The sequence below is a fragment of the Opisthorchis viverrini genome, assembly GCF_000715545.1.
Source record: "Opisthorchis viverrini unplaced genomic scaffold opera_v5_229, whole genome shotgun sequence".
In the NCBI taxonomy this organism is placed as follows: Eukaryota; Metazoa; Platyhelminthes; class Trematoda; order Opisthorchiida; family Opisthorchiidae; genus Opisthorchis; species Opisthorchis viverrini.
This window is the reverse complement of record NW_008751888.1, coordinates 626,675-651,269: the sequence shown is the minus strand read 5'-3', so window position 1 is coordinate 651,269 and position 24,595 is coordinate 626,675. Positions and strand designations below refer to the sequence as shown.

The following is a 24,595-nucleotide window of genomic DNA, read 5'->3' as shown; positions in this document are numbered from 1 at the left end:
ACTGACGCCTCAGACATAGCCATTGCTGCATCTCTGACTCAGAACGGCCAACCGGTGGCCTTCTTTTCTAGAACACTGACACCGAGCGAAAAGAATCACTCTGCTATTGAGAAGGAGGCATACGCCATCGTTGAATCTATCCGTAAATGGAAGCATTATCTCTTCGGGAAGCACTTTAAGCTTATCACCGACCAGCGTCAGTTTCCTCTGTGTATGGTTTATAGCAGAAAAGTAAGATAAAAAATGATAAAATCCAGCGATGGAAAATGGAACTTTCCGCTTTTAGCTACGATGTCAGCTACAGACCTGGAAAAGACAATCTGGTTTCTGACACCTTATCGCGTAACCTATGCGCCAGTGTGATCGGCAATGGTAAATTAAAAGAAATTCACGATTCCTTGTGCCATCCTGGAATTACTCGAATGCACCACTTTGTTCTTTCCAAAAACTTGCCGTTTTCTTCTCTCCAAGATGTCAAGGACATCACAAAGTGTACGGTTTCTGCCGCCATGAAACCGCAGTTTTACACACCACGCCCCGCTACGCTCATCAAAGCGACCCAACCATTTGAACGAATTAGCATCGATTTTAAAGGACCTCTACCTTCTGTTACTCGAAACCGGTATCTCCGTACCATCGTTGACGAGTTTTCTCGTTTTCCGTTTGCCTTTCCCTGCGCAGATACATGTGCGTCTACAGTTATTAAATGTCTGTGTGAGTTATTCTCTTTGTTTGGCATGCCTGCATATGTACATTCGGATCGTGGCTCGTCATTCATATCTGACGAACTGTCCACATTCCTACATGACAGGGGAGTTTGCCCCGGCTGAACAACTTCTTATAATCCCCAGGGGAACGGGCAAGTCGAAAGCCTCAACGGGACACTCTGGAACGCAATCCAGCTTTGACTCAAAATGAAAGGCCTTCGAATCTGTCACTGGGAGTCGGCTCTATCAGATGCTCTTCACTCNGCTCACTGTTCCAGGACCTGTTTTACTGAAGAGATTTGACCGTGCCTCAAAGTATGAGCCCGTCGTTGAGGAAGTCCAGCTTATAAATTGCAATCCACATTACGCCCATGTTCGTTTTCCCGGCGGGAAAGAAAGCACTGTATCCGTCCGGCATCTCGCTCCATGTGGTGATCGCAAACATGTCAACGATTTCACGCGTATCTCATCCAATGAAGACAATGGTGTTCATGCACCCCCTCTTTCCGGCTTGCACACGCCTCCGCTCAATAACATTGGAGATATTATCGATCATACTTCAGTCTCACCCCCGTGCCCGGGCAATTCACCTGCATCTCCAGACACATATGACCCTAGCATCTCTGATTTGGCCAGGCTCCAGCAGCGTACACGGCCCTACATTTTAAGAAATCGAGAAGCCTAACCACACTCATTATTACTCATTAGATTTTTACAATCATTCATTCAATACCTGTACCCAATTTATCCCTCTACACACAATCCAACGGCCAGAGTGAATGTCATGAATATTCTTTGTGCTCACATTATCGTTTTGTATTAACCATGCTTTCGCCTTCATTTTCAGCTTATGTAGGTCTATTCTTAGACAAGTAAAGCGCTATTCATTCTACGCTATTCATTCTTGTTCTCGCGCTCAATCAGAATCGACATTCTTTTCGTAACAGCCACTCGCCCCCCCCCTCCCGGGTGACGTGAGTTTGCGAGGATTCGTTTTCCCATAGATGAATGTTTTTTATTGGTGTTCTACTGGACATAATGAGGCAGTCGGCCACTTTTGGGCATTCAAGGGATTGTTTAATCTGATCTTCCTGACGATGGGCTTGTTTGAGAGCTATAGTAGATCTTGTGGGACGTTCGTGAGAATTTCTGACGATCTGTCCAATTTTTTCCAGTAATTTACCGTGATTCAAGGATAAATCATTCAGCCCACACCCTTTCGGTGCCCAACTACCATGCCACTCGAAGGGAGCGCTAGGGCTCGAATACTGCTAGGTTGCCCAAGCCTAGGCAGGCAAAGTTGAGAGGCAGAGGTCGGGTTCGAACCAAGGGCCTTCTGGTCAGTAAATTCGCACTCTAACCATTGAACCAAGGCACACGTAATCTGTATAATGAGATAGCGCTTTGTGTGTCTCGACTGGAAGCAGCTTATCACACGCGTAATACACGCAGCGACCACACTGTTGAGAGATAGTTTCTGTTTTCTTAAGATTGACATTTTTACTACACTTGCACTCTTTTGTGTCGGACATGGTGCAGTATGGTTGTTAGAACAGCTGACCGAAATATTCACCTGGAGAAGCTTGCCCTGGTCGGATTGAAGGCAAAATAACTTGGGTTGTTTTAACCTCAGAAATACTATTACAACCGTCTATGTAACATCTCTAAACTAATTACCACTACCTTGAGTGGTATGAGTATAAAGACAAGTGGACATAGGGTCGCCAAAAACGAATTCGGTTTGTGGAGTTCAGTAATTGCTCCCGGTGCTGGCGGCCGATTGGTTGTTGCGAGCGCCCCAGTTGGGTTTCTTGAAACACCGGAAGGGATTTAAAAGTTTTTTTCACATGTGCCTGGAAGGCATCCGGGGTCCTAGAATGTTATCGTTACGTTCACTTAAAATACGATGGGCTGGGCACCCTTTTTTACTCGTTCTTGGTGTTAAGCCCACTCAGTCTAACAGTTCTCTTTGTTCTGCTGAAAACGCTAGTTCGAGTGGGAGCAGTACCGTTAGCTGAGGGAGATCTAACACAACCGAATGCGTCAGCTTTGCGCTTGGTGTGATGTACAACTATATCACATGAACGTAGCATCAGCTAACACTAAACAAGTTAGTATCACCTGGAATGCTCTTTTTCGGGATTGCGCCTGAACAGCCAGGTTCGTCAGTGGTATTCCCCGAAAGACTGCAGTTTTGAAAAAGGTAGGTTTTTCGCGATCCGTCATGACTATCTTACTCAACAAGACGGACAGATGTCAACCTAGTGGGTAGTACAAGGATTCAAGTCTGGTGAGTAAGCCCTGAAATATCGTCAAATTGTAAATTCACTGTCAAATTCGTTGTACAAACGGTTGGTACAGGCGTGTGTTGAACTCTGAGTTTCGGCACAAGTGCACACTGCGTGTTACCTAGAAGCTACCGGGGCGAGATGGCTCAAGTGATTAGAGCGCGAATTTACTGACCGAATGGTCCGTGGTTCGAACCGGACCTCTGCCTCCCGACTTCCCCTATCTAGGCGTGGGCAACCTGGCAGTATACCAGCCCTCATGCTTCCTTCGGGTAGCAGAGCAACTAGGCACCGGGAGGGTGTTACAGATAACGATTATCTTTCTTTATCTAGAAGCTATCAGTCTCGGGTGAGAGCTCTCATGAATCATTGTCACCCCTTTTTGGGTTTGCTACTTGATTATGATGCTGTTACTGTGTCAGCTCGCTTATTCCAACATCCTTTAAGCTCACACAAGGTAATGTAGTCCATCTCCAACGGCGCAGCTAAAGCAGGCCGCAGCCAGAATGAGGGTCATCGGTTGCCCCGTAAACGCTGATGTACATCAGGGCACAGCCGAGGATATGCACTGCTGATAAGCTCTAATAAAAGCGAAACTCGAGTCCAGTTTTCCCTCATTTGATGCAGGCTAACCAGAATAACTATGCCAGAACAGGAGGAAGGCTGTTTAAACAAGAGTGGTGTGAAAATGAACACTGCAAATCCCGCAACCAAGTACAACCAAAACAGCTTGTCCTCCTCTTTGTTTCCTCTCTATATATCTCTCTCTACCTCTGCTTACCTGATCCCATCAGGTTGGTTTCTGAGTGCAGGGTACTACTTTACGCGTTTTTTTGTGTTCCTTCATGAACGAGGCGGTGTAGCCCTTATTCGAAACCTTTTTGGAACAAAGCCTGTACATCATTAAAATAGAGTGCTCACATCTACAAAAGGTGGCTCGGCTTCATTGTACGGAAACTGGTAGCTCCATCCTGGTGCTGGTGTAACGGCGATACTACTGATGGGAGGCACGCCAGTAGTATGTATTGTTCGTGGAATTTCGCTTTGCGTCTCTTAAACAGGGGAGATCTGTTGCGGAATCTGTTGAGTCGCTTTGTAACATTTGCTTGGATTTGAGAGAGGAATGATTGGAGTCAATGAATATCCAGGAAAGTTCAAGGAAACGCGTTCAGGAGAAGATGGATGTCCAGTTTTTGTAAATAAGATGCAAATAAGAGTTTTGCATCCCTGTCCAATGATCTGTAACCAGTCATTTGGCATTTTCTAATAAATAACTCCGCAGCGAAGGCCTTCTTTTCACTGGTAGCCGTCGGCAGCATAATGTTTTACGGGCTGATCGTTTGCCTGGATTGTGAACCAATCTACGTTTTTCCCGCGTAATAAATTCACCAAGGAGAAGTGCATTCATTAGCGAAACATTACTTCGGGAAATTTACTCAAAGGTGTAACCAACAATGTTCTTATCTCTTCCAGGTCCACATCTATGAGTGCATATCCAATTTCATTCGTCACCGGTAACAAGAACAAATTGGCGGAAGTGATCAAAATACTTGGCCATGAATATACTGGGAAGGTAAGCCTCCCTGACCGAAATGCTAATAGGAACAAGTAGTTAACAGCCGTTGATTTGGATTTGCCGGAATTACAAGGCACCATAGAAGATATCGCTCGTCAAAAGTGTTTAAGTGCCAGCAACGTAATTACCGGACCGGTGCTAACAGAGGATACGGCCTTATCTTTCCAGGCACTCAATGGAATGCCTGGGCCGTTCATCAAGTGGTTTTTAAAGGCTGTAGGACCGGATGGTATGTCATGCTTCCACCACGAATGAATACCCTAGTAGTTGCCCAGTTACTGCGTGTTTTATTGCTTTGTGAGAGCCCATCTACCATCAAGTTCCAATTCTGTATTGGTCCAAACCCAATCATCTTTATTGATAAACTGTGGGACCTTCTGCGTGTGTCACTTTGTGCAATCTGACAGGTCCCTCAAACCTGGCATGGAGGTTGCAGAAATACCAACTTTCCCTTAGTTAATCTCTGTTTCAAATAGTTGGGATTCGCCCTTTCGGCGCTGTCAAAGCTTACTTCTTCCTAAATCGTTCAACATCGGCACGCACAGCGGTCCCGTCAAGTACCAAACGTCAATGCTCGCCATTATTTTCCTTCACTGGATACTTCCGGACCTCCTGATCGTAATAATACCCTCTCTTTTGTCTCAAAACTAGCTTTTTCAATCCCTCCCAATATGTGTAATTCATGGTTGTGTGTGGGCTGAGATACCGCCGGGTCAGCATAAAACTCCTAGTCAGGGCAACTGACTGCTGGAAACTGACACGTCCTATATTTCATACGTAGGTCCTAATGGGCACCTTCCTGTTTTCCTCATTCCATTTTTTCCCGTGAAACTTTTTCCATGTGTTCTAAGGAACAATCTCTTAGTGATAAGGGTTAGGACTCAATCAATCTTTTGTGATCTTGTGGCCCGTGCGCCCCTGCTGTTGTTGGAGGGGAAGCATCCTTGTGTCTCGACAACTTTTGATCTGTCTAAACTGACGGTATGTGGTCTACCAGTCAATTCAATTCAGTTTGTCAGCTATAAACTATGGTTCCAACCGCCAGTTTCGATCATCTGAAAGCGAGAGTGTTGGAGATTCATCCAAGCTTTGGGGGCAATGGCATTTTGGGAACTGAGCATTGAAAACGATAACCTCGATGCACGAGCGCCACTGACTGCACGATGGGGCCATTTCTGTCAGTGCAATTAACCATTGGTGAGTTCATTCCTTGGGTACCTGCACTCCAATTTACGCATTTCTTTACCAACAGTTTCCGGTCCTTTTCCCATGGTCGAGATGCAATGTGCAATCCCCTCTTCCGTCGTTATTATCATGGTGACTTTCATCAGCTGTAGCCTTTTCTCCAGTTTTCAATCTTTTCACCTAGTTTTATGCTTTTGATCACCTATACCGTCTTACTATATGCCGCTGTCCAACCGATCCGTTCGTCCTTTCCCTCTTTCATCGAGCGACGGTGATTACTACTTCCTTCTGTAAACCCTAAGTTATTCCCGCTACACTATAGGCGGTCATCCAGTCCTTTGGCCTGTGTTTTGCACCCACGAAGTCTCTGCACACGTCTCTGGACATGCAGTCATATCACTTACAATCTAGAGAGGAGCGTTTGATGTATTCTAGGGGTTGTGTGTGACAGACAAGGTTAATGCCTAAGGCTTTGCCAATTTGGGACATCAGTAATGGTGAAGTGGCACATCCCTGGATCTCGAAGGACTAGTGTATAAGTCTACAATACAGGATGTTTTGGTGCATGCCTATGAGACGTGGCCTGTGCAGACGGCGGAACTGAGGCATATTCAAGTCTTCGATAACCCTTGTCTCAGAACTATAGCTGCCGAATCCACGAGACAGTTGGAAAAGTAGTTTCCGGTTGTGCAACGGGAAATTCAGTCGGAGAATGTACGTTAGTGTGATAATTGTTTTGCGCAAGCAAATCATCGTTTACTGAGAAGAGTGCTGTTTTCCGCAGTGACTCAAGCAGAGAAGTGGTCAACCTTTAGCCTAGCAGAAAGGAACGAAATCATGGACGAAACGTCTCGGGTACTGTCGGTGCGACTCGTCTTACGGGATAGGACCCATTTATCCCCTTCCGCATGCATGGTTGAAGACGCAGCAAAATATGGCTGCTGATTTATGTTAATGGCGTCGCTAGTTTTGATTCAGATTGTCCGATTGGCTGTCTGGAAATGTAGACTTCAGAATGATTGTGGTAGGCTAACACAAGGTTTTTTCCCCATCCACTTTTTTCACAACACGGCTTTCTAGTAAATAGTGGTTGTATGACAATTAATTGCTGAGCACTGATATTGTGCTGTCGGTGGTGATGATGGTTATCGGTCCCGCCGGAAGTTTGTCCGTACCTGGTGACAACACGAAGTAGATGTTGCTTTGCGGAACTCACGCGACAGATGGGCCGGTGATCCTTCAGAGGTTGTCCCGAGTGCGGCGATTCCCCTCACCCAGCCATGTTAAAGATGGGAACAGTCCAAATGGGAATCAAGTCACAGCGAGATGGTTCAGTTGTTAGAGCGCGAATTTACAGGAAAGTCTGTTTTGCGGAACTCACGCGACAGATGGGCCGGTGATCCTTCAGAGGTTGTCCCGAGTGCGGCGATTCCCCTCACCCAGCCATGTTAAAGATGGGAACAGTCCAAATGGGAATCAAGTCACAGCGAGATGGTTCAGTTGTTAGAGCGCGAATTTACAGGCCGGAAAGTCTGTGGTTCGAAGCCGAACTCTGCATTTCGACTTCTAAGTTTGTGCCACCTGGCATTGTCCGAACCCTCGTGTTTCGGGTGGAATGACAGTCAGGTCCCGAAAGGGTGTTACAGCTAAACCATTATTTTTAGTATTACAGGTTATTACCCAAAAGCGAAAAATTAAGGCCTTTTGCAGAAAACCCGGTCGTTTACCCGGATAGGAACCTCGAGGCAGTTTAACGAACATGGCTCATTTACTTGCTCAGGGGGCGCTTTTGTCTGAGTTTCTGGCTTCATTGCGTGGATCGACATTTCTATCAGTCCCGTCGGAAGGTCACTCGATCCTACCTACGTACGGTTACAACTGGACTCATACCTCAGGGTTCTGAGCTTGTATGCGGGGGTAAATGTGCAATACTGCTACGAATTGAAGGTTCGATGTGTCATGACCCGTCAACGAAGAAAATCGGTAAACTGAGCCGATCACGGACACAGACTTTCCTAGAAGCAAACGGTTTATTGGCCCCGCCTTTATAAATGCTCTCCGAATCAAGTGAGCGACAAATCTGAGAGGTCTCAGTTGTACCAAACAAGACGACAAATTAGCGTACAAAAGACTCAGGAAGTGGTTGTGTTGATGATCGATGGGATTACCAGTACACGGAAAATGCGCCAGTTGACAAAGGAAACGAAACATCCATACTAAATCAATAACGCACGATTTTGCCTCCACTGCTAGCTGTCTCTTTCAGTGACAATGCGCGCGATACTGATGATGACGAGTGTTTTGATGGTGACGTAACTTCTGATGTTCGAAATTGCGCAGTTTATCGAACATGACTGTGGCTTCCATCGCTGGCCTCCGTCACACTGCCATCACAGCTGATACCACTTCCACAACCTTCGGTGACTCATTCGCGATTGACGCGTTCAAGGTCAGTGTATTCCGAAGCTCGCAACCCATTCACTAACCGTCTGTTAGTGTGCTGGAATTCCTATGTACTGTTTGATAGCTATCAGGCTGCCTGCGTTTGACCCACTTTGCTTTCTGTGAGCAAAAATCGTAATGCTATACTGGTATATTATTCTCGTCATTATTAAGGTCTATACTGTGACATCTCGGATCTATACAATTATATCCTGTGAACACTTTGGAAAAATGGCTTATCATGTTTCTCACTTGAACCGCGTTCACCCTTGGACTACGAGATGAGGGATAAATACCATTGAATGGCTATATTTTGAGATCATACTGACCCCCAAACTGAACATATTCGCCATGACTATGGGTGTATTTCAGATGTCCAGTTAATGAATCAAGGCACAAAAGGTTCGTGTAAATTATCATACAGAACCTCATAACTTGATTTTCCAGTAAGAAGTTTCTTTGTCATTACTGGTTATTCCTGTTTGCTGTAATTTAGCCCCGAATCTCTAGGGTACGCAAGCAAATCGCTCCCGTTGACCAACACCGCTTAGCGTGAGTAGTTTTGAAAATTTATTTCACAAAAACCGTAACAAGTCGTCCGTGATATCTTGATTTATGCGCTTAATTTACCTTCGAAATTGCTGCAGCAATGTGCCATTAGCTTTTCCCTTCTCTATATCCACAGGCTTACCGCGCCTTCTGGCTGATTTTGACGACAAGCGCGCCACAGCCATATGCACTTTCGCCTTCTGTCCTGGGTTCGGTCAGAAAGTACATCTGTTTACCGGTCGTACGGAGGGGCGCATAGTTGCTCCTCGTGGACCACGGGACTTTGGATGGGATCCGGTGTTCCAACCTGATGGATTCGACCTGACCTATGCGGAGATGGATAAGGCTACCAAAAATACGATTTCACATCGTTATAAGGCACTGATGGAAGTCAAACGCTATCTCGATGAGGAATATGAACGAACTTGACGATACGTATTGCGCTAAGTTACTGGGAATGAAAACAATTTCGCTCTTGTATATTTTGCTCCATTAGCCCACGATCAAAATAAAAAAATTGTGCATTCACCGGAAGTGACCGAGATTTAGACACTTTTTGATGAAGCCGTTTCTCCACAGGGAGTTACATTCGTTCTTGCAGTGTTGTGTCTCCCTGTAGCAACTGCCTCGCTATCTCCAGAGCGTTCATCTTAAGTATATACGTCGAGTTGACGTCAAAACAGACAAGAACTTCGTCTGGCTAAGATGGAAATTCGTTCATTAATTTAGCAAAACCATCCGAATTTCAAATGCACATTGGTGACTTCCCCGGTGCTTTTAGGATACCCGCCAGAAATCAGGCTAATTCATTCTCTTTGATTCTGAACCTGTGCCATCTACCATAGAGATCATGTGAATCTTCAGAAGCCCATAAAACTGTGTTTAGGATGGAATCGATGCCACATAACTCGTTCCACATAATTTCTGTTCCCCCTTGGATATCTTCCAACTTCAAGCTTACTCCTATTAATTTCTAAATCATCCCGTTGAGGCCGATCAGCCAGGTTTTCTTTGACCTGCAAATAGTCACTTTCATTTACGACGACGGTGACCCTATACATATTTTTTTATTACAAGGCTATCCACACGTTTGCTTTTCTGGAACTATCTCGAGCTCCTGGCTTTTTGAACTGCCCCGCGTCCATTGTTTCATTCATATAGAAAGAGTACCCAACCCGTGCACATCCGAGAACTCTGAAAGTATTCTATTTAACAATATTCAAAAGGGCGACAAACGCCCAATCGTATATACAAACTCCGGTTTACTGTACACAAGATCGGCTATTGGCTGCCTAGTCCCATAGTTTGATATTTCCGTCCCAACCAGCTGTGATCACCTTTGACGTCTCGTGGGGAAGCCAAGCACAGTTGATACACACACCCTCATGGGCTTTCCATTTGGTCAATAAGCGGGTGGATTTCCATTCCCAAAGGCAAAGATTCCCATCTCCATCGCCAGATATGATGTAGCGTTGGTCGGGAGACATGTCCACAGTGCAAGCGTAACCAGAAACGATGTGGCCGCGGAATATTTTCTTGCGCATTCGCTTGAATCCAGCAAATATGTTGAACACGACCAACTGATTGTCGAGAGACTGACAGATCAGATATTTTCCTGGAAGGGGAAATTGTCGTACAGACTAGACAGAAATCATTCGTTTGAGTACATTAATAATAAAAGGGAGTCGGCTTTCCCGACTGATATGTTTAAGTATTGAAGCTAGTTACCTAGGTGGGCATTGTATCCAAAATGACAAAAGGACCTGAGAACATCACAAACGAGAGATTCAGCTGGGTTCCAGGTGAGTCTCTCGAAAGAACCAAATTAGTTTGCAAGTGAGTGTATATTCGCTAATTTCGTGTAATTTGGTTTCAAGTAGAACAAGTAGAACGGAAACCCGGGGACTGCGCCTACCTGATGAGCCCCAAAAAGGGCGAAACCAGTCGTGGGCTGTCGACGGATTTTCAGCAACCTTATGAGTAGTACATTACAAAGAGGCAAAAGGACCAGTTAATCTATTGTAAAAGCGATTGCAGCACAGAATCTGGTGGCGAGTACGATAACTGCCCTGGTATATGCAACCTACCGTTTGGTGAGACAGACACGGCGGGCATCGAGTGAAGTGATGGGTCGGCCAGGTATTTGAAATCCACAGGAATATCCCATTCCCATACACGAAGTGATTTGTCATCGGAAGTTGATACAAACCGGCGGTTATTGTCCACAAAAGCGACCGCGTTCACGGCACCCAGGTGCCTGTCGTACTGTTGCACCACTTCACCGCTCCTGGTGTCATACTGAAACGGGAATTACATAAAAGATAAAGACCACACAGACACCTAAACAAAACAGGCTCTGGTGTATGAAACCACTCGTGTGCAAGAAAAAAGGAATATAGAAAAAGCAAAGCAAGCGGTTAAGATGGGCAGATGTCTAGTGCGGAAACAAAACAATAGGGATTTAAATTCAGGTGTCGGGAGGGGAGATGAAGAGGAAACAAGCAGGGTTAGTATCATAAAGCATCCACAATTAGTATCCTCCATAGTAGGGTGTTGAGCATTCCGGGGCTGGTAGTTGATCGGATGGCTATTAGCCGAGCTTAGCAATTGGTTTGCAAACGTTTCATCGCCAACGACGGCACCGCGGAGCGCGGTGATGATATCCCGAGATTGGTGAGGAAGCGTTTGCAAACCAATTGCCAAGCTCAACAGCCATCTGATCAGCTAACAGTGGACGCGACAAATCTACCGATATTCCGGTATATTTCCAGTTTGAAGATAACTGTGTTGAGTTTATAGAGCTTAGCAAAATGCGTAGCTGAAACGCTAGAACGTATGTACTGATTTTCGCAATCGAATGTTGCCGAAATGCAGTGTGCATATGAAACATGTGATGTTTCCAGACGTCCGGATAACAGGAAGAGTCAGTAATTGGTCCCAATAACAAATAACACTCGTTCTGTTCTAAAATCTGCACTGGTCGTTCGATTATCCGTAGTTATCACTGGTTTGGCGGCTTTCGACAGTCACGCACTCGAAATGTTCCGCTTTTTGAAGTGTTTTAACTGGTTAAACCAAACGACCATTAGATGGTTCTCGATCACACTCTGGACCTTGGTGAGTGGTTGGTAAACCGACCGAATTTGCATGGTTATTGCCCGATCGTGTTCTCACCCCATAACTAGTCGCCTCTGCATTAGTTTTTTTCAAAAAGACGGATGCATAAGGTGAAGGAACAAATATAGGCGGCTAATATGCACACGCCTCTGCATTAGTTTTTTTCAAAAAGACGGATGCACTAAGGTGAAGAACAAATATAGGCGGCTCATATGCACACGAGACGTGGCTGATTCAGGATTCCGACGTGGACTGTCTTCAGTTGAATTTCTCAGGGAGCGGACACTTACTCTCCGAATGGGGAATGGAACTGAGGGAATAGCTCAGTAATTTAAATGCTGGCCGGTAGACCTACGTCTCGAACTCGACCCAGCCATTTCGATTGCTCCAGTCTGTGCATGGACGTCCTTTGGATTAAGTGGCAGCAACCGTATTTTCGTACTCGTATTCATCTGTGTTGCGGTTCCATGTCGCGCGCTCGGCAAACCTGTTTACAGCACAACTGATCAACACGCCCATCCGTCGATCGAGAACCGCATAACTAACCACATTTAACTGACACGAAACGCGCACAAGGCCGAACAACTGCAACTAGATTATACCCCCACTCTTCCCTGCACGACAACTTAACTTTTATTTGAGAACATGTTCTTGTCTCTTTATTTCTGAAGGTTATGACAGTAGCGTCGGAAGTATGTCAGAGTTGAATAATTCATTAGATTTGACGACGGCTTTAAAGCCCAGTATGGTTATTTGTTTCCTGTTGAAGGTGATCGAGTCGTTGGGCGAACCATATAGTACACTAGCCGTGTAGTCACTGTGACTCAGTGTATTATAAACGGTGGGATTCGGAGTTGACGTAGTTCCATCGAAATTCGAGTTCCCCAGTTGGCCGGCACAAGCCTTTTCATCACTAATCTTCAAAGATGGTCGTTTTACGGGAGCGGACTAATCGCCCAAGGGTTATGAAATCATTATAGATGGAATAAATCTCCTCGCATGAGTCCACAACTTACACACAATATCTTCTTATCTGCACAACCAGCCAGGAACAGATGTTGTTTGTCCTCGTCCGGGTTGAATCGAACACAATAGGCCACCCGTTTCAGATTAAACTGATTGGTACATTTGCCAGTTTCCGTGTCCCACAGTTTCACGTAACGATCGTACGAAGCACTGAGGAAGTGAGCTCCACTATTGTCAAAGTCGACATCTCGCACTGCCTGGCGGTGGCCCATATAGCTGCGGATAAGGCGACGTTCCTTATACAACTCCCAGAGCTGAAAAAGACAAGTGTTAAATAGTACGCGCACACTCGTAGTAACCAAGTAAATCGAAATGAAAGTGCACTCTACAGCAAGGCGACCGACTTATTCAGTTTCTGATGGGGCGTCAAGTGAAAAAGCTAACAGTCGGAACGTCTAACTTCGACATGTCTTGATTTCGTCTCCCAGGGTTCAGTTATTAGATACGGAGGCGCAACAAGCACATAGAATCGACAAGGTCATCTTCAGAAAAGAGTGGGTCGCTTAAACAGAAGCTCCAATGTGTAAGCTGCAAAAACAGTCTACTGGTCCGCCCGCATTAATTGAAACAGAATTTCTAGAGTGAACAAACGGTAAAGACAACTTGTCGAAAAAAGACACCAAATATGCGAAAACTAGTACAGCACGACCGTGAGTTCGTACCTTGACCTTTGAATCCATCCCAGCTGACAACAGAAGGTGACCAGATTTTGGGAACAGGCGTATGGCTGATACGCCTCGGGCGTGTGCATTGTTCCATTCATGCATTAACTTCTTGGGTAAGAAACAACGATCCGGTGGTTCTGTGGCGCGTAGATTAACATTGGGGATGTCGTGCGGAGCGTGCAAAAAGCTTCGACCCTGAGATGTGGAGGAAGTAAAGCATGCAAATAAATGAACTTCACAAAGTATGCCCGTGGCCCCGTAGTACAGTACTTATGACGGTTTGGAGAACACTCGTCTAGGCGCGAGCCAACAGGATCGCAAAAATGGAGCAAATAATTTAACTAGATGGTAACATGGTTAAACGGGACAGATTGTGGAGCAGTACAGTATAGAATACTGGAGTACACTTAATAGTGTTGTACAAAACAGAAACCTAGTGATTGTATGGTATGGATAAACTGTTCCTGGATCAGATGTTCAGTACGATCGCAACACTGTCCGAGTATGGTAGGACACCGGACCAGCAGTCCTGAGTTGAGCCAAGTGATTTTAGGCAGAGATTTCACTATGAACACGTCCCCATCGGAGGTAGGCGCTGTTTGAATTATTTGAAGATAGTGACCGTATCGGTGGCGATGTACGAATGCCCTGAGCAAAAAATAACCGTGTTTTAAAACACCCTCAATTGCCAGACCAAGAGTTTAATACCTTTGGATTGTAAAAGGAGTGAGCAACTGCGCGCTGCACAGAAAACAAGTGTTTTTTCGATAATAAGGCGACAAACATGGTGATCTTGTGCCACAAAACACCTACAAACCAGAAGCAAGCATTCGCTTACTTGCGCAGATGTTCATGTTAAATTAAAACTACAAATATGCCCACAGGTCCTGTAAAACCTAGAATCCTCGAGGAGGTTCATAACCATCTGCTATCACCAGAAACTAGTAAACTCTGTCAGAATTCGGTCGTTGATAGACGATCCACAAAGTGTAGAAAGAGAAAAACAACACTACTCACCTGATAATCAACGGGAGAAGGGATGTGGAGGGTAGTTTTCTCTTCGATTGGCGCTTCCTCCACGCAGCGCCGTTTGACAGCTTTCTTGGCCAAGTAGGCTTCAAGATAGACACGATCTTCTTCTGACGGAACAGCCACAGTAACTTCATCTTTGTACTTTGCCCAGGGACCGGTATACTCTTCACTCGTAGGATCCCAGTTACTATCTTTCTTCCGGAGGTCACCTTTTCGCTTCTTTGTCTTTTCGAATACTGTCTTCCCTGAGGTATGAAGGAATGTTTGACACAGTTTACTCATGCTCTGTTCGAAGCAATGTGATCGGATCGTACCATTGGCTTGCTGAAAAGATTCGCTCTTTGAAAGTGTGCCTCATTATAGCAAACATTAGGCTAGGCTCCGTGTATTCGGAACTTGCACCTTGGTTGTAGCAGTCCCAGTGGTCCGGTGACATAGGTCGAGATAGCTCAGTGATTAAGGCGCCAGCTTACGGACCAGAAGGCCCGTTGTTCGAACCCAACCTAAGCACCTCGACCGTTTCTGTCTGGAAGTATACCAACTCTCGTACCTCATTCCGTTAGCACGGCAACTAGCCACCCAAAGGGTGCTGCAGATGAACGATTTTTGACATATACCGTTATTCAATCAAAGAATGCCACTAATAGCTCCTTCGGGTGTCATCGGGATGAGAGGGTGCGGCCCACTTGGAGCGCAAAAATAAAATCAAGTTATCTCGTTGGCTTTTAAGAAGAATTCTCTTCCTGAAAAAGCATGTGTTCAAAAGTTTTAGGGAAAGCTACTAAATACGTTGCTTCTCTTTAGTAGGAGACAGATTAGCCGTGGGTTGATTTCATACATCCATACTGGCATAGTCTACTCGAACGTCACTTGGAATCTTCATGTGTTCAAACTTTCATTGAACATATGGTACACGACCAATACGTGCTACTCAGTTACACTATGGGGTTGATGATGTCAATTCGTGGATTTAGTCCTAGAATGAAACGTTGTCTGCCCTCTGGTAGATCTTCAAAATCACAACTTTTCGGCCAACGAACCAGAACGCCAGTGGTTTTCGCGGCTACCGAAATCCCTATTCAGCCATTATTTGACGGAGGCTGTTGTAGCACTCAAGTGGTATCCGTGTCTAATTATCAATATTGTTAGGAATAAACAGTTGCCTCTACCTGAACCCAGCGGGGTGTGTTCAGACGTCTGTTTGGACCCCAGTATCATTAGTCGATGAGTACAGCGGGTTCCCAAAAGCAGACAAGCTGGTATATACGCAAGGGGTGGCCTAACAAATAATTTAGGTCTTTAGTTCTTATCCGGCCTACAGACACGTGCGGAGATAGAAATCGGGTTCCCTCAAAAGAGTCCCCGTGTCAAAACAGAATTTGTGGATGGGCGAAAGTACACAGTTCTATTAGGGAAGCAACCTGGATACGCATTTGATCGAAAAATAAGTAATCCCGGTTCCACATATGAACGGATAGTTTGGGTTGTACGAACTAGACAGGGCACTAAGTTCAGTTGGAGTGGCATGAAGCAGTAGCAATGAGGCTGACCCCTATTGATATGCGAAAATGCTTTATTGTATCTTCTCCCTTTCTGTCCTACTTCAGGTTTTCTTGTTTCCTTTCACGAGCAAATAGGACGCATGAGTTCGTCCATTTGAAATCCCACAGAACACATGTGAGGTCAACAGCATTGGTTATTTTGATAGCTAGCGTTAAATCATACAAACTATACATGAAGTGATCAGTACGAACTACCTACTGGAAAAATGGTGGTACTCAATACGCGTGAAGTTCCAATTGATCTCTAAGGAGGCGAAAGGGATTCTACGGTCCCATTTTGCAATTTTCAGAACTGAACTTCCACACCATAAAGAACGAAGAGTTCTTGAAAAATTAAATGAATCAGACGGTGTGTGTTCTTGGGAGAGATCCGCCATCAACATTGGTGAAGTATACTAAAATATTTCTGGTAAATACAGTCGTTCAAGCTGTAACACCCTTTCGGGGCCCAGTTTCTATGTCACCTGAAGGAACAAAATCTATAAAATGAGAGGAACTGGGTGTTGTACGTCGCAAATCGATCTCTTTGGTTGTCCAATAAGTGTTTTACACAAAAATCCTGGACGCAACATTGTGAAAGCAAGAAATGAAAAAAATGCAGCACGAGAAGGAGCGCGGAAATGACATAAATACCTTCGTAATTTTCAGAACTGAACTTCCACACCATAAAGAACGAAGAGTTCTTGAAAAATTAAATGAATCAGACGGTGTGTGTTCTTGGGAGAGATCCGCCATCAACATTGGTGAAGTATACTAAAATATTTCTGGTAAATAACAGTCGTTCAGCTGTAACACCCTTTCGGGGCCCAGTTTCTATGTCACCTGAAGGAACAAAATCTATAAAATGAGAGGAACTGGGTGTTGTACGTCGCAAATCGATCTCTTTGGTTGTCCAATAAGTGTTTTACACAAAAATCCTGGACGCAACATTGTGAAAGCAAGAAATGAAAAAAATGCAGCACGAGAAGGAGCGCGGAAATGACATAAATACCTTCGTTCTCCTCTACATTTTCCAGCTCGCCAACCAGCCTTCTTTCGGAACCACCTTCTACAGAAGGATCCTCAGCATAGCCTACAAATAAGAAATCACGAAATTTTCTTAACTCCAATATGCTGAAACATACCATAACTGAGGAAAGTCCTGTGTTGTGTTTCGAAGGCGAACGGATTCACATGAGACTCCTCCACTAGTCCCGTCAAAACATTTTTGGGGGCAAGCTGCTTTTCTGACTTGAAAGGATTCACTGGACCAAACTAAATACACGATTAGCCTGAGGTTAACTTGTTTTACCGTGGGAGCAAACATTTGTTCCACGGTCGGATTGTGTGCGAGCTCGTGCAGGTAAGGATCAACGGGTATAACGGAGAGAAGTTCAGCCTTGGGAATATACACGCTGAATAAGCTGAACAGAGGTTACCTTATGACCAACTTCAGGGGCGGAGTTAACAGTGGGAATTAGCTGACTACGCAAAATCCCACTAGGACCCGGAGCTTCATCTCCACTTCCTTCGGATGAAGAGTCATATGTTACCAATCCAGACATTCAAGAGAAATGTGAGAATACTTGGTGGGCCACTGCAAATGAATTATGAAAGCGATGCGATTAATGATAATGTGAATTCGAGGTAGATGAAACGTGCTAGAACAGACAGTTAGATAAAGCAATTAATCTGGTTTCTAGTTGGGTTTAGAGTGGTTGATTTGGTCTCAGTGCATAAGATGACATTATTGAACTCAGCGAAACTACAGAGTACTGTACGGGTGCTCAGCTACAAACAGTGCAACCACGGTACAGATCTATTCACGAAGGACATGAAAAATAAGGAACGCACAGTCTACCACTGGTGGCTGTCTGCTGAAAAGACGCCAAAATGTCGAATTTCCTATCCAAGAACAGGTGGCACACACATACGGAACAGACTCAATGTCCACTTGGCCTATAGCCAAGATCCCATACTGTTTGCCAGCCACAAGGTACAGACAACTGGTCACTATATTCGGCTGTCAGTTTTGTTCAACCATGACGAAATAAGTCGAAAAAGCAGTTGCAGAAACAGAAGATAAGAATGCGGTCAAGTATATACTGGGTAGAGGCTAGATAAATCACCTCATTTTCATCTACTGATGTGGACCATTATGAAGTACTCAGCATAACATTCTTCAGCTATGAAAACCGCGCACACGTTGTACAGCGATTACAATTGCTATAGGTCCGTTCGCAGATTGCCTGGGTAAGTCCAGGTATATAGCCACACATTGAAGACGGTCACTGGCATAATCGATGCGTGAATGTAGCGATGTCAGTGGACTATTGTTCATTGGGGAGATCGGGAGACGAAGCGATGCACCGAAGGCACCAGCTTGGATGCATGCCCACCATTGAACGCGCTACTGGATCATGTTTGTCTCGAGCCATTGATGTTGCCTATTTGTGAGTCCTCATCCAGGGAGACGGCAGTTACCAGCAAAGCTGAGTTTGCTGATAACAGCTTTGATGATTCGGTGTCAACTCAGTGCTTGACCTTCCCTGGTTCGTCTCTATCCTTCGCGCAGTTGTGGGAAGAGGGATCTCCGAAGGAGTCAGTTGACTGGCATACGGAGCACATGGCACAACCTATGGAGTGTTATCAGCTCATCTACAGTGGGCGAAACTACTCAACGTACTTTGGCACTACTAATCCGACGCTCCCATCAGACTAGGCAATGCGTTGAAGAAACCGATCGTCAAACACAAAGTTATTTAACGTCCTCCGCTCACATTGATCAGGTTTCTAACCCACATTACTGTTATATCTGCCGATTCGTCAATCTGAGGTATCTGCTGCTGACCCGCTCCAGTGCCTGGTTACCGAGAGAAAAGGCTCACAGAAGGGAATACGACAGCTATATTACGAACAAGCGAGTGCGAGTGGAAAAAAATACAACGTTCTCAAGTTATTTATTGGAAGGACACTGTCTAAACTTGGTCCAATGCTGACGCACACGGCCTGGCTTTGGTACGAGGCTGTGACGTGCTGCATATTGTGGGGGCGTTGTATGACCTTGATCAACGCAGACTCTCGCTGCCTGGGTTTGATACAAGGCTGTGAGGAGCTGCATATTAAGGGGGTGTTGTCTGTCTGGTCAACGTCTAGCGGAGCTGACAGTCTCGGTAGATTTCGGGTATTCCTGACCTTCCTGATAATTACAACCAATCAATAATTCAATTCATCAGCTATAAACCATGTGCGAATGCCACATTGGCCCCAGCTACTACAAGTTCGGTCGTCGGAAAGTGGGAATGTGGGTGACAAAGCCAAACCTTGGATGCTACCGTATGTTCGGTTGTTTCGGGAACTTCGTAGCTACGTACAGAAGGCTATGGCTTTGATGCGCGAGCACCGACTGCGCGATTGGGACATTTCCGCCAGTACCATCACCCATTGGTGAGCTGAGTCCCAGGATCCCCATCCAGGGAGGCGTTGCCGACCAGGCACCGACTGCGCGATTGGGACATTTCCGCCAGTACCATCACCCATTGGTGAGCTGAGTCCCAGGATCCCCATCCAGGGAGGCGTCAGTTGCCGACCAGACTCAGTTTCCTGGCTAGTGTTTTCATACTTCGTTCCCAAGTTATACATGGTCCACTCTTTGGTTGCTTCCGCTCAATACATGGCTCGGCGAAATACGCCCTGCGAGGCAGACGTTCCTCTGGCATGCAGAATAAATATCCTAAGCAGCGTAACCTATGAAGCCTAAGTAACCACCTGTCTTCTTTCTAAAACCATCTGGTGTACTTCATCATGGGTAATCTGACGTCTCCACCTGACCCCACAATACTTCAGAGGTACCGAATGCCAAACTCTGACAGCTTTCGTATGTCCTCTCCTCGTTGAGGCCACCTTTCTGATCCATGAAGCATCGTAGACCGTACTGCCTCAGTGTAAACCCTGTCCTTGATAAACAAACTGACGTCACGTTGGCGCCATAGGTGCCGGAGATCTGGCCCTGGCCTTCCCGAGTGGAGAAGTAATTTCACCTCCAACAACTTTTCTGAAGAGTGCGAGGTGCAGGAAATCCGAGCCAGGTATCTTATCGAATTGAAGGATTGACATCTCACTCAGGATTCCAGTTGTTGATGGCGGTCTGGTGTCAATGGTCCATCCAGCCCTGCTGGGTTCTTTCAGCAATTATGTTGGATGTCTGTTGAACAGTTCTTTGAAGTGTTCAGCCCAACATCCAAGACAATTTTTTGAGTAAATTGCCATCCAGTCTTCCTCGCATACCGTTTCGCCGACACATCCTCTTTTGATCGCTATTAATAGCCGAACATCACGTTAATTGGACGGATTTGTTACGTTCGGGGTAAGGATCAAACGAACGCGTCTCGATTCGTCAGAATCTGGATCGGGTATCTATATCTCGACGGTTCTCGCCCCCTCATGAAGATTCTAGCACAACCTTGCGGAACACTCTGTGATGACCCTATAAATACGGTTGTAATAATCTTCATCTATCTCCATGAAGTGCTGTCTCAAGCTATCGTGCCTTTTGATATACCATAGTGGGCGGAGCAGGAAGCCAAAGATCGACATAGAAGTTGCTCCATCGTTTGCAGTACACAACTGGCCACAACCCGAACGAGAGATATCAATTTCGGCACCTCAACTCCAAGTAATTTTACAACAGTAAAAGGAGCAGTCCGAATGAGGCGAAATGATGCTTACTGAATCTCTGATGCCCACTATGTTAGTTAGTGGGTGAGCCTCCGTCTTCACCCACGAATTGAACAAATGCCCTGGGAACATTTCGACCCCACAGACATTAGAGGCTGTGAGTCTTCCACGATCACGTCGGTAACGAAGTTAAGGGAATGTGAAATAGGGTAGGCTTATCTGACACCCTTTAAAGTAGTGAAATGAGGCCAGAGTTTCCCGTAAACCACTAGCCCGAGAGAGTTTGCATACAACGCCTGACAAATTTACGGAAAGCATATTTGATCCGTAGACACTGACATGGTGCCCAACAGCCCAGAGACACAAGGACAATTTTCAAGTAAAGGAAAACCATCATTGTTGGTTGCTGGTAGCAGTGTCGCTGTTCCAGAATCTGTCGAAAAACAAAACTTTTTGGCAACAACCAATCCAAAACAAAAGAAAACTACCGAAAACTGGCGTTCCAGGACGTCATCAAGGCATACAAGATTCAATGCTAAGGTTATGAAAGGCATTACCGAAGAAGTGTTTACACCAGTCTTCCGTGACACAAACTCGGTGTCAAAAGGTATGATCAGTTCTCGCGTATGCATATGCACGAAGATTTGGAGAGACACTGTTTTAATTGGAACGATACTCGCACACTAAGGCAGGCGAGCAAATAGAGCGTAAATACATGAGAGTTACACTTCACCGAAAGCGACAGCAAACACAATGAGCAGGATTCAGTTTGCAAATAATGAGGACAATAGAATACCAAACCTACAGAGCCCGAATCTGCGTAAGAAACCAAGGGAAAACTTGTAGAAGAGGCGAGATAGAAGCTAAGGGACAAATCTAGGAATACACCTAGGAATAGGTTGGAATAGACCTCCAACCGCTAAAGCAGGGAAGCGACCTGTATAACGAAAGCACCCAACTGATCGGTCAAATTCGGAGATAGATAGCTATTTAGAGAACAGGAAAGCGCAAATGGTCAACCAAACATAAGGATATCAGGCCACGACCCAATGCAAACTATGAGCGGATTAATCAAGACGCAAACATAGACCTTTCCAAAACAGTCGCACTAAAAGCGTCGAGATCCCGTACTACAAGAAATATAAAGGTCTGGGGTTAAAGTTCTTCACACGAGGAGAGACGGACTAGAAGAGTTTGACCCTAAATCCGCTCTCCCCCAATGCTAGCAGCTCATCCAATATTGCGGGCCGGATGGATTTCTACACGCACCTGTTGTGCGAGGCAGTATCGGGGGTGAGACACTCACGTTTTATCCCTGTTCTATCAAACTAGGCTAGTCAGTCGCTGTTGGCTGAATCAGACAACTGAATCATTGGCTTCAGGCACAATCTCCAGTGAAATCCTACTGCTACCTTGTGGATCAGACTTCTGAGTCAGAGACTAGCGGCCTGGTCCCAGAAAAAATACCTCAGACTCATTAACTTCTGGGTTATATTTTTAGTCAGGAGATCAAGGTAGGGTGCTTTAATAAACTTGCTTCTTCGGTCTGATCAACCGAGAAGTGTCATTTGCCCTCATACTCTTTTGTTTGCCTAAGTCTCTTTACAATTTCTACCCACCTTACAAAAGAAATCCGCAGGATGAGTTTACTGTCAGGTATCCTTATCCAGTGAACCATCCATTGGCAGAAAACCGCACCATCACTCAAATTCTCCGTAATCCACTTCATATACTCCTGCCCACCTCACCATTTACGCCATTCTGAGGGAGACGCGGAAAACAACACCCGGTAGACGACTATACGATATAAGCGGCATATGGCCGAGTCACCACGGGTATGAAGCTGGATGTCTTCGACTAAAATAACTACTGCATGACGAGATACCTGTATTCTAAGCAATAATAATCACCGGTCAGTTGTAACACCCTTTAAGTGCCTAGCTGCCGAACCAGCAACCTGAAGTACGAGGGCTGAGATACGGTCAGATTACCCAAACCTAGAAAGGAGCAGTCGAGGTGTGGAGGTTGAGTCCGAAGGACAGACCATCCAGTCAATAATTTCGCGCCTTAACCAGTAAACCATCTCGAGCTTGTTACGTCCTTAAGAATTCGTTGATGCCATCTGACACCAGCAACGCTTCTCATGCGTCAGTGGTCTAAAACATGGAGACGCTTCCTATCACCTGCGCGCAGAGGTAAGATGTTGCAATCCCTAAACCATACAGCCCCTACTATGATCTAGCACAAGTGGTATGCCTTTTTGACATACCTTTTTTGGCAAACATGCTTCGAGTCTTCGAAATTCGTGCACTGACTTTATCAAACATTGCTGTCGGATCGATATGCACTCAGGCACTGCTGAGTAGGAAGTAGAGTGCAGATTCACAGTCCGTGCTTTCGTTACAGGTCAACCCCCCAGAAAGGAGGTATCTGATTGTCGTCCGAATCATTCCGCCCAAAGATCTTTTCCCTCTTGAAGTTTGTGTACGCAGACTACGAAATACGCAAATAAAAAGTGTGGTGATACCTTTAAGGTGATCGGAGCGAATTCAGTTTCGCGTATTCTGAGCCACGATTCAAGACTGCAAATCTTTCCGGGACACATAACTTGATTCCGATCATGACAGTGTGGGCACGCCTGTCCATTGGCTATTTTCAAACCACACAAGTCAGAAAGAGATAGATTAGTCCACAGTCCTTCGAGAACTACTGCATCCCAGCCGTATCAACCTGGGCGAGCTCTAGTACTCTTTGAAATGAACCAGAGAATACAAGTAGACCGATTAAGTGGACATAACCTGGTGAAATGCAAAAGCATTTGTGCTAGCGGCATTTACAGTTTCCAGCCTGAATCCTCCGATACGATCAAATGACCACTAAGATCGTCCAGATCGCTAGACCTGAGTGATGCGGAGGGAATCCATACCACCGGGCGAAGAGTACGACGCACACAAAGCCTCTAGACGCCAAATGAAGATTAAAATCGTTCACCTGTAACATTCCTTCTGTGCCTAGCTGCCATACAACCTTAAGGAAATACGAGAACAGAGACAGTGGCACATCGTACAAGCCTAGACAGGAGCCGAATTGCAGGGCTTCAGTACGGGCCACATGTCTTCCAGTCAGTAAGTTCGCATCTTCATCGCTAAGCCATCTTGAGCCGTCGACAGTCAAATGGTTTAGAATTCAAAGAAAGACCGAGAGCTACGGTACACATCGAAGGCCTGGGAGATGGAAGAAGCTTGTGCTACCCGAATTGGCAGTGCCTTATACCACTTAATTTGACCAACTCACCAAAAGAAAGCAAGAGTTGGTGAGAACAGTGAAAACAAGGGCTGCGTAATTCGTTCGCAGTGGCGCAGATTGGAAAGAGTCCTCCAAAGGAAAATTCGGCTGACCTCTGCCTTTTGACTTCCTCTGTCTAGGATTGGGCGACCTGGCAGTATCCTACCCCACATACCTCATTCCGTTAGCACGGCAGCTAGGCACCGAAAGGGTGTTACAGCTGGACGATTACCTTTATCTTTTAGCCAGATTACTGTAACACGTCCCTGAAGAGTGCATGCGGGCGAATTGTTAGGAGGCAATCCTCCTACGAACATATTTCTCACATTTCTCTCTCTATATTTCAGCCTTTCATTGGACTGTTTGTTCCATTCCATTCCTGATTCTTCGAACCTCGATATTGGCTGTTCAGTTGCCGCGGTATAATTTCCTCAAGGCTTTTTGTCTTCTCAATTTCGTGTGTAACTGACAAGGTTGATTGACTGATTAGTAGAGAACATAACAC

At 45.5% G+C, this 24,595-nt stretch overlaps 3 protein-coding genes across 3 annotated transcripts in view; 2 read left to right on the top strand and 1 right to left on the bottom strand.

Annotated features, from left to right (window-relative positions):
• Positions 1-4,468: 4,468 nt before the first annotated feature.
• T265_14647 (hypothetical protein) lies at positions 4,469-9,376 on the top strand (the record flags this gene model as incomplete). Its single annotated transcript, XM_009174582.1, has 3 exons — positions 4,469-4,568; positions 4,608-4,800; positions 8,884-9,376. 3 exons carry the CDS (start codon positions 4,479-4,481, stop codon positions 9,174-9,176), a joined length of 576 nt encoding a protein of 191 aa, XP_009172846.1.
• Positions 9,377-10,000: 624 nt separating this feature from the next.
• Positions 10,001-17,693, bottom strand: T265_08698 (hypothetical protein; the record flags this gene model as incomplete). The annotated part of the gene is made up of 9 exons (XM_009174572.1): positions 10,001-10,362; positions 10,835-11,045; positions 12,881-13,144; positions 13,553-13,750; positions 14,573-14,832; positions 17,141-17,221; positions 17,274-17,403; positions 17,441-17,527; positions 17,568-17,693. The coding sequence occupies 9 exons, from the start codon at positions 17,691-17,693 to the stop codon at positions 10,040-10,042; spliced, it is 1,680 nt and encodes a 559-aa protein (XP_009172836.1).
• A 6,264-nt stretch (positions 17,694-23,957) lies between these two features.
• Positions 23,958-24,595, top strand: part of T265_14646 (hypothetical protein) — a gene marked incomplete at both ends in the record, with an annotated part of 4,363 nt that continues 3,725 nt past the window's right edge. Inside the window, one exon of the mRNA XM_009174581.1 lies at positions 23,958-24,114. Within this exon, the coding sequence (XP_009172845.1) occupies positions 23,958-24,114 (157 nt within the window). The remainder of the gene's footprint in view (positions 24,115-24,595) is intronic.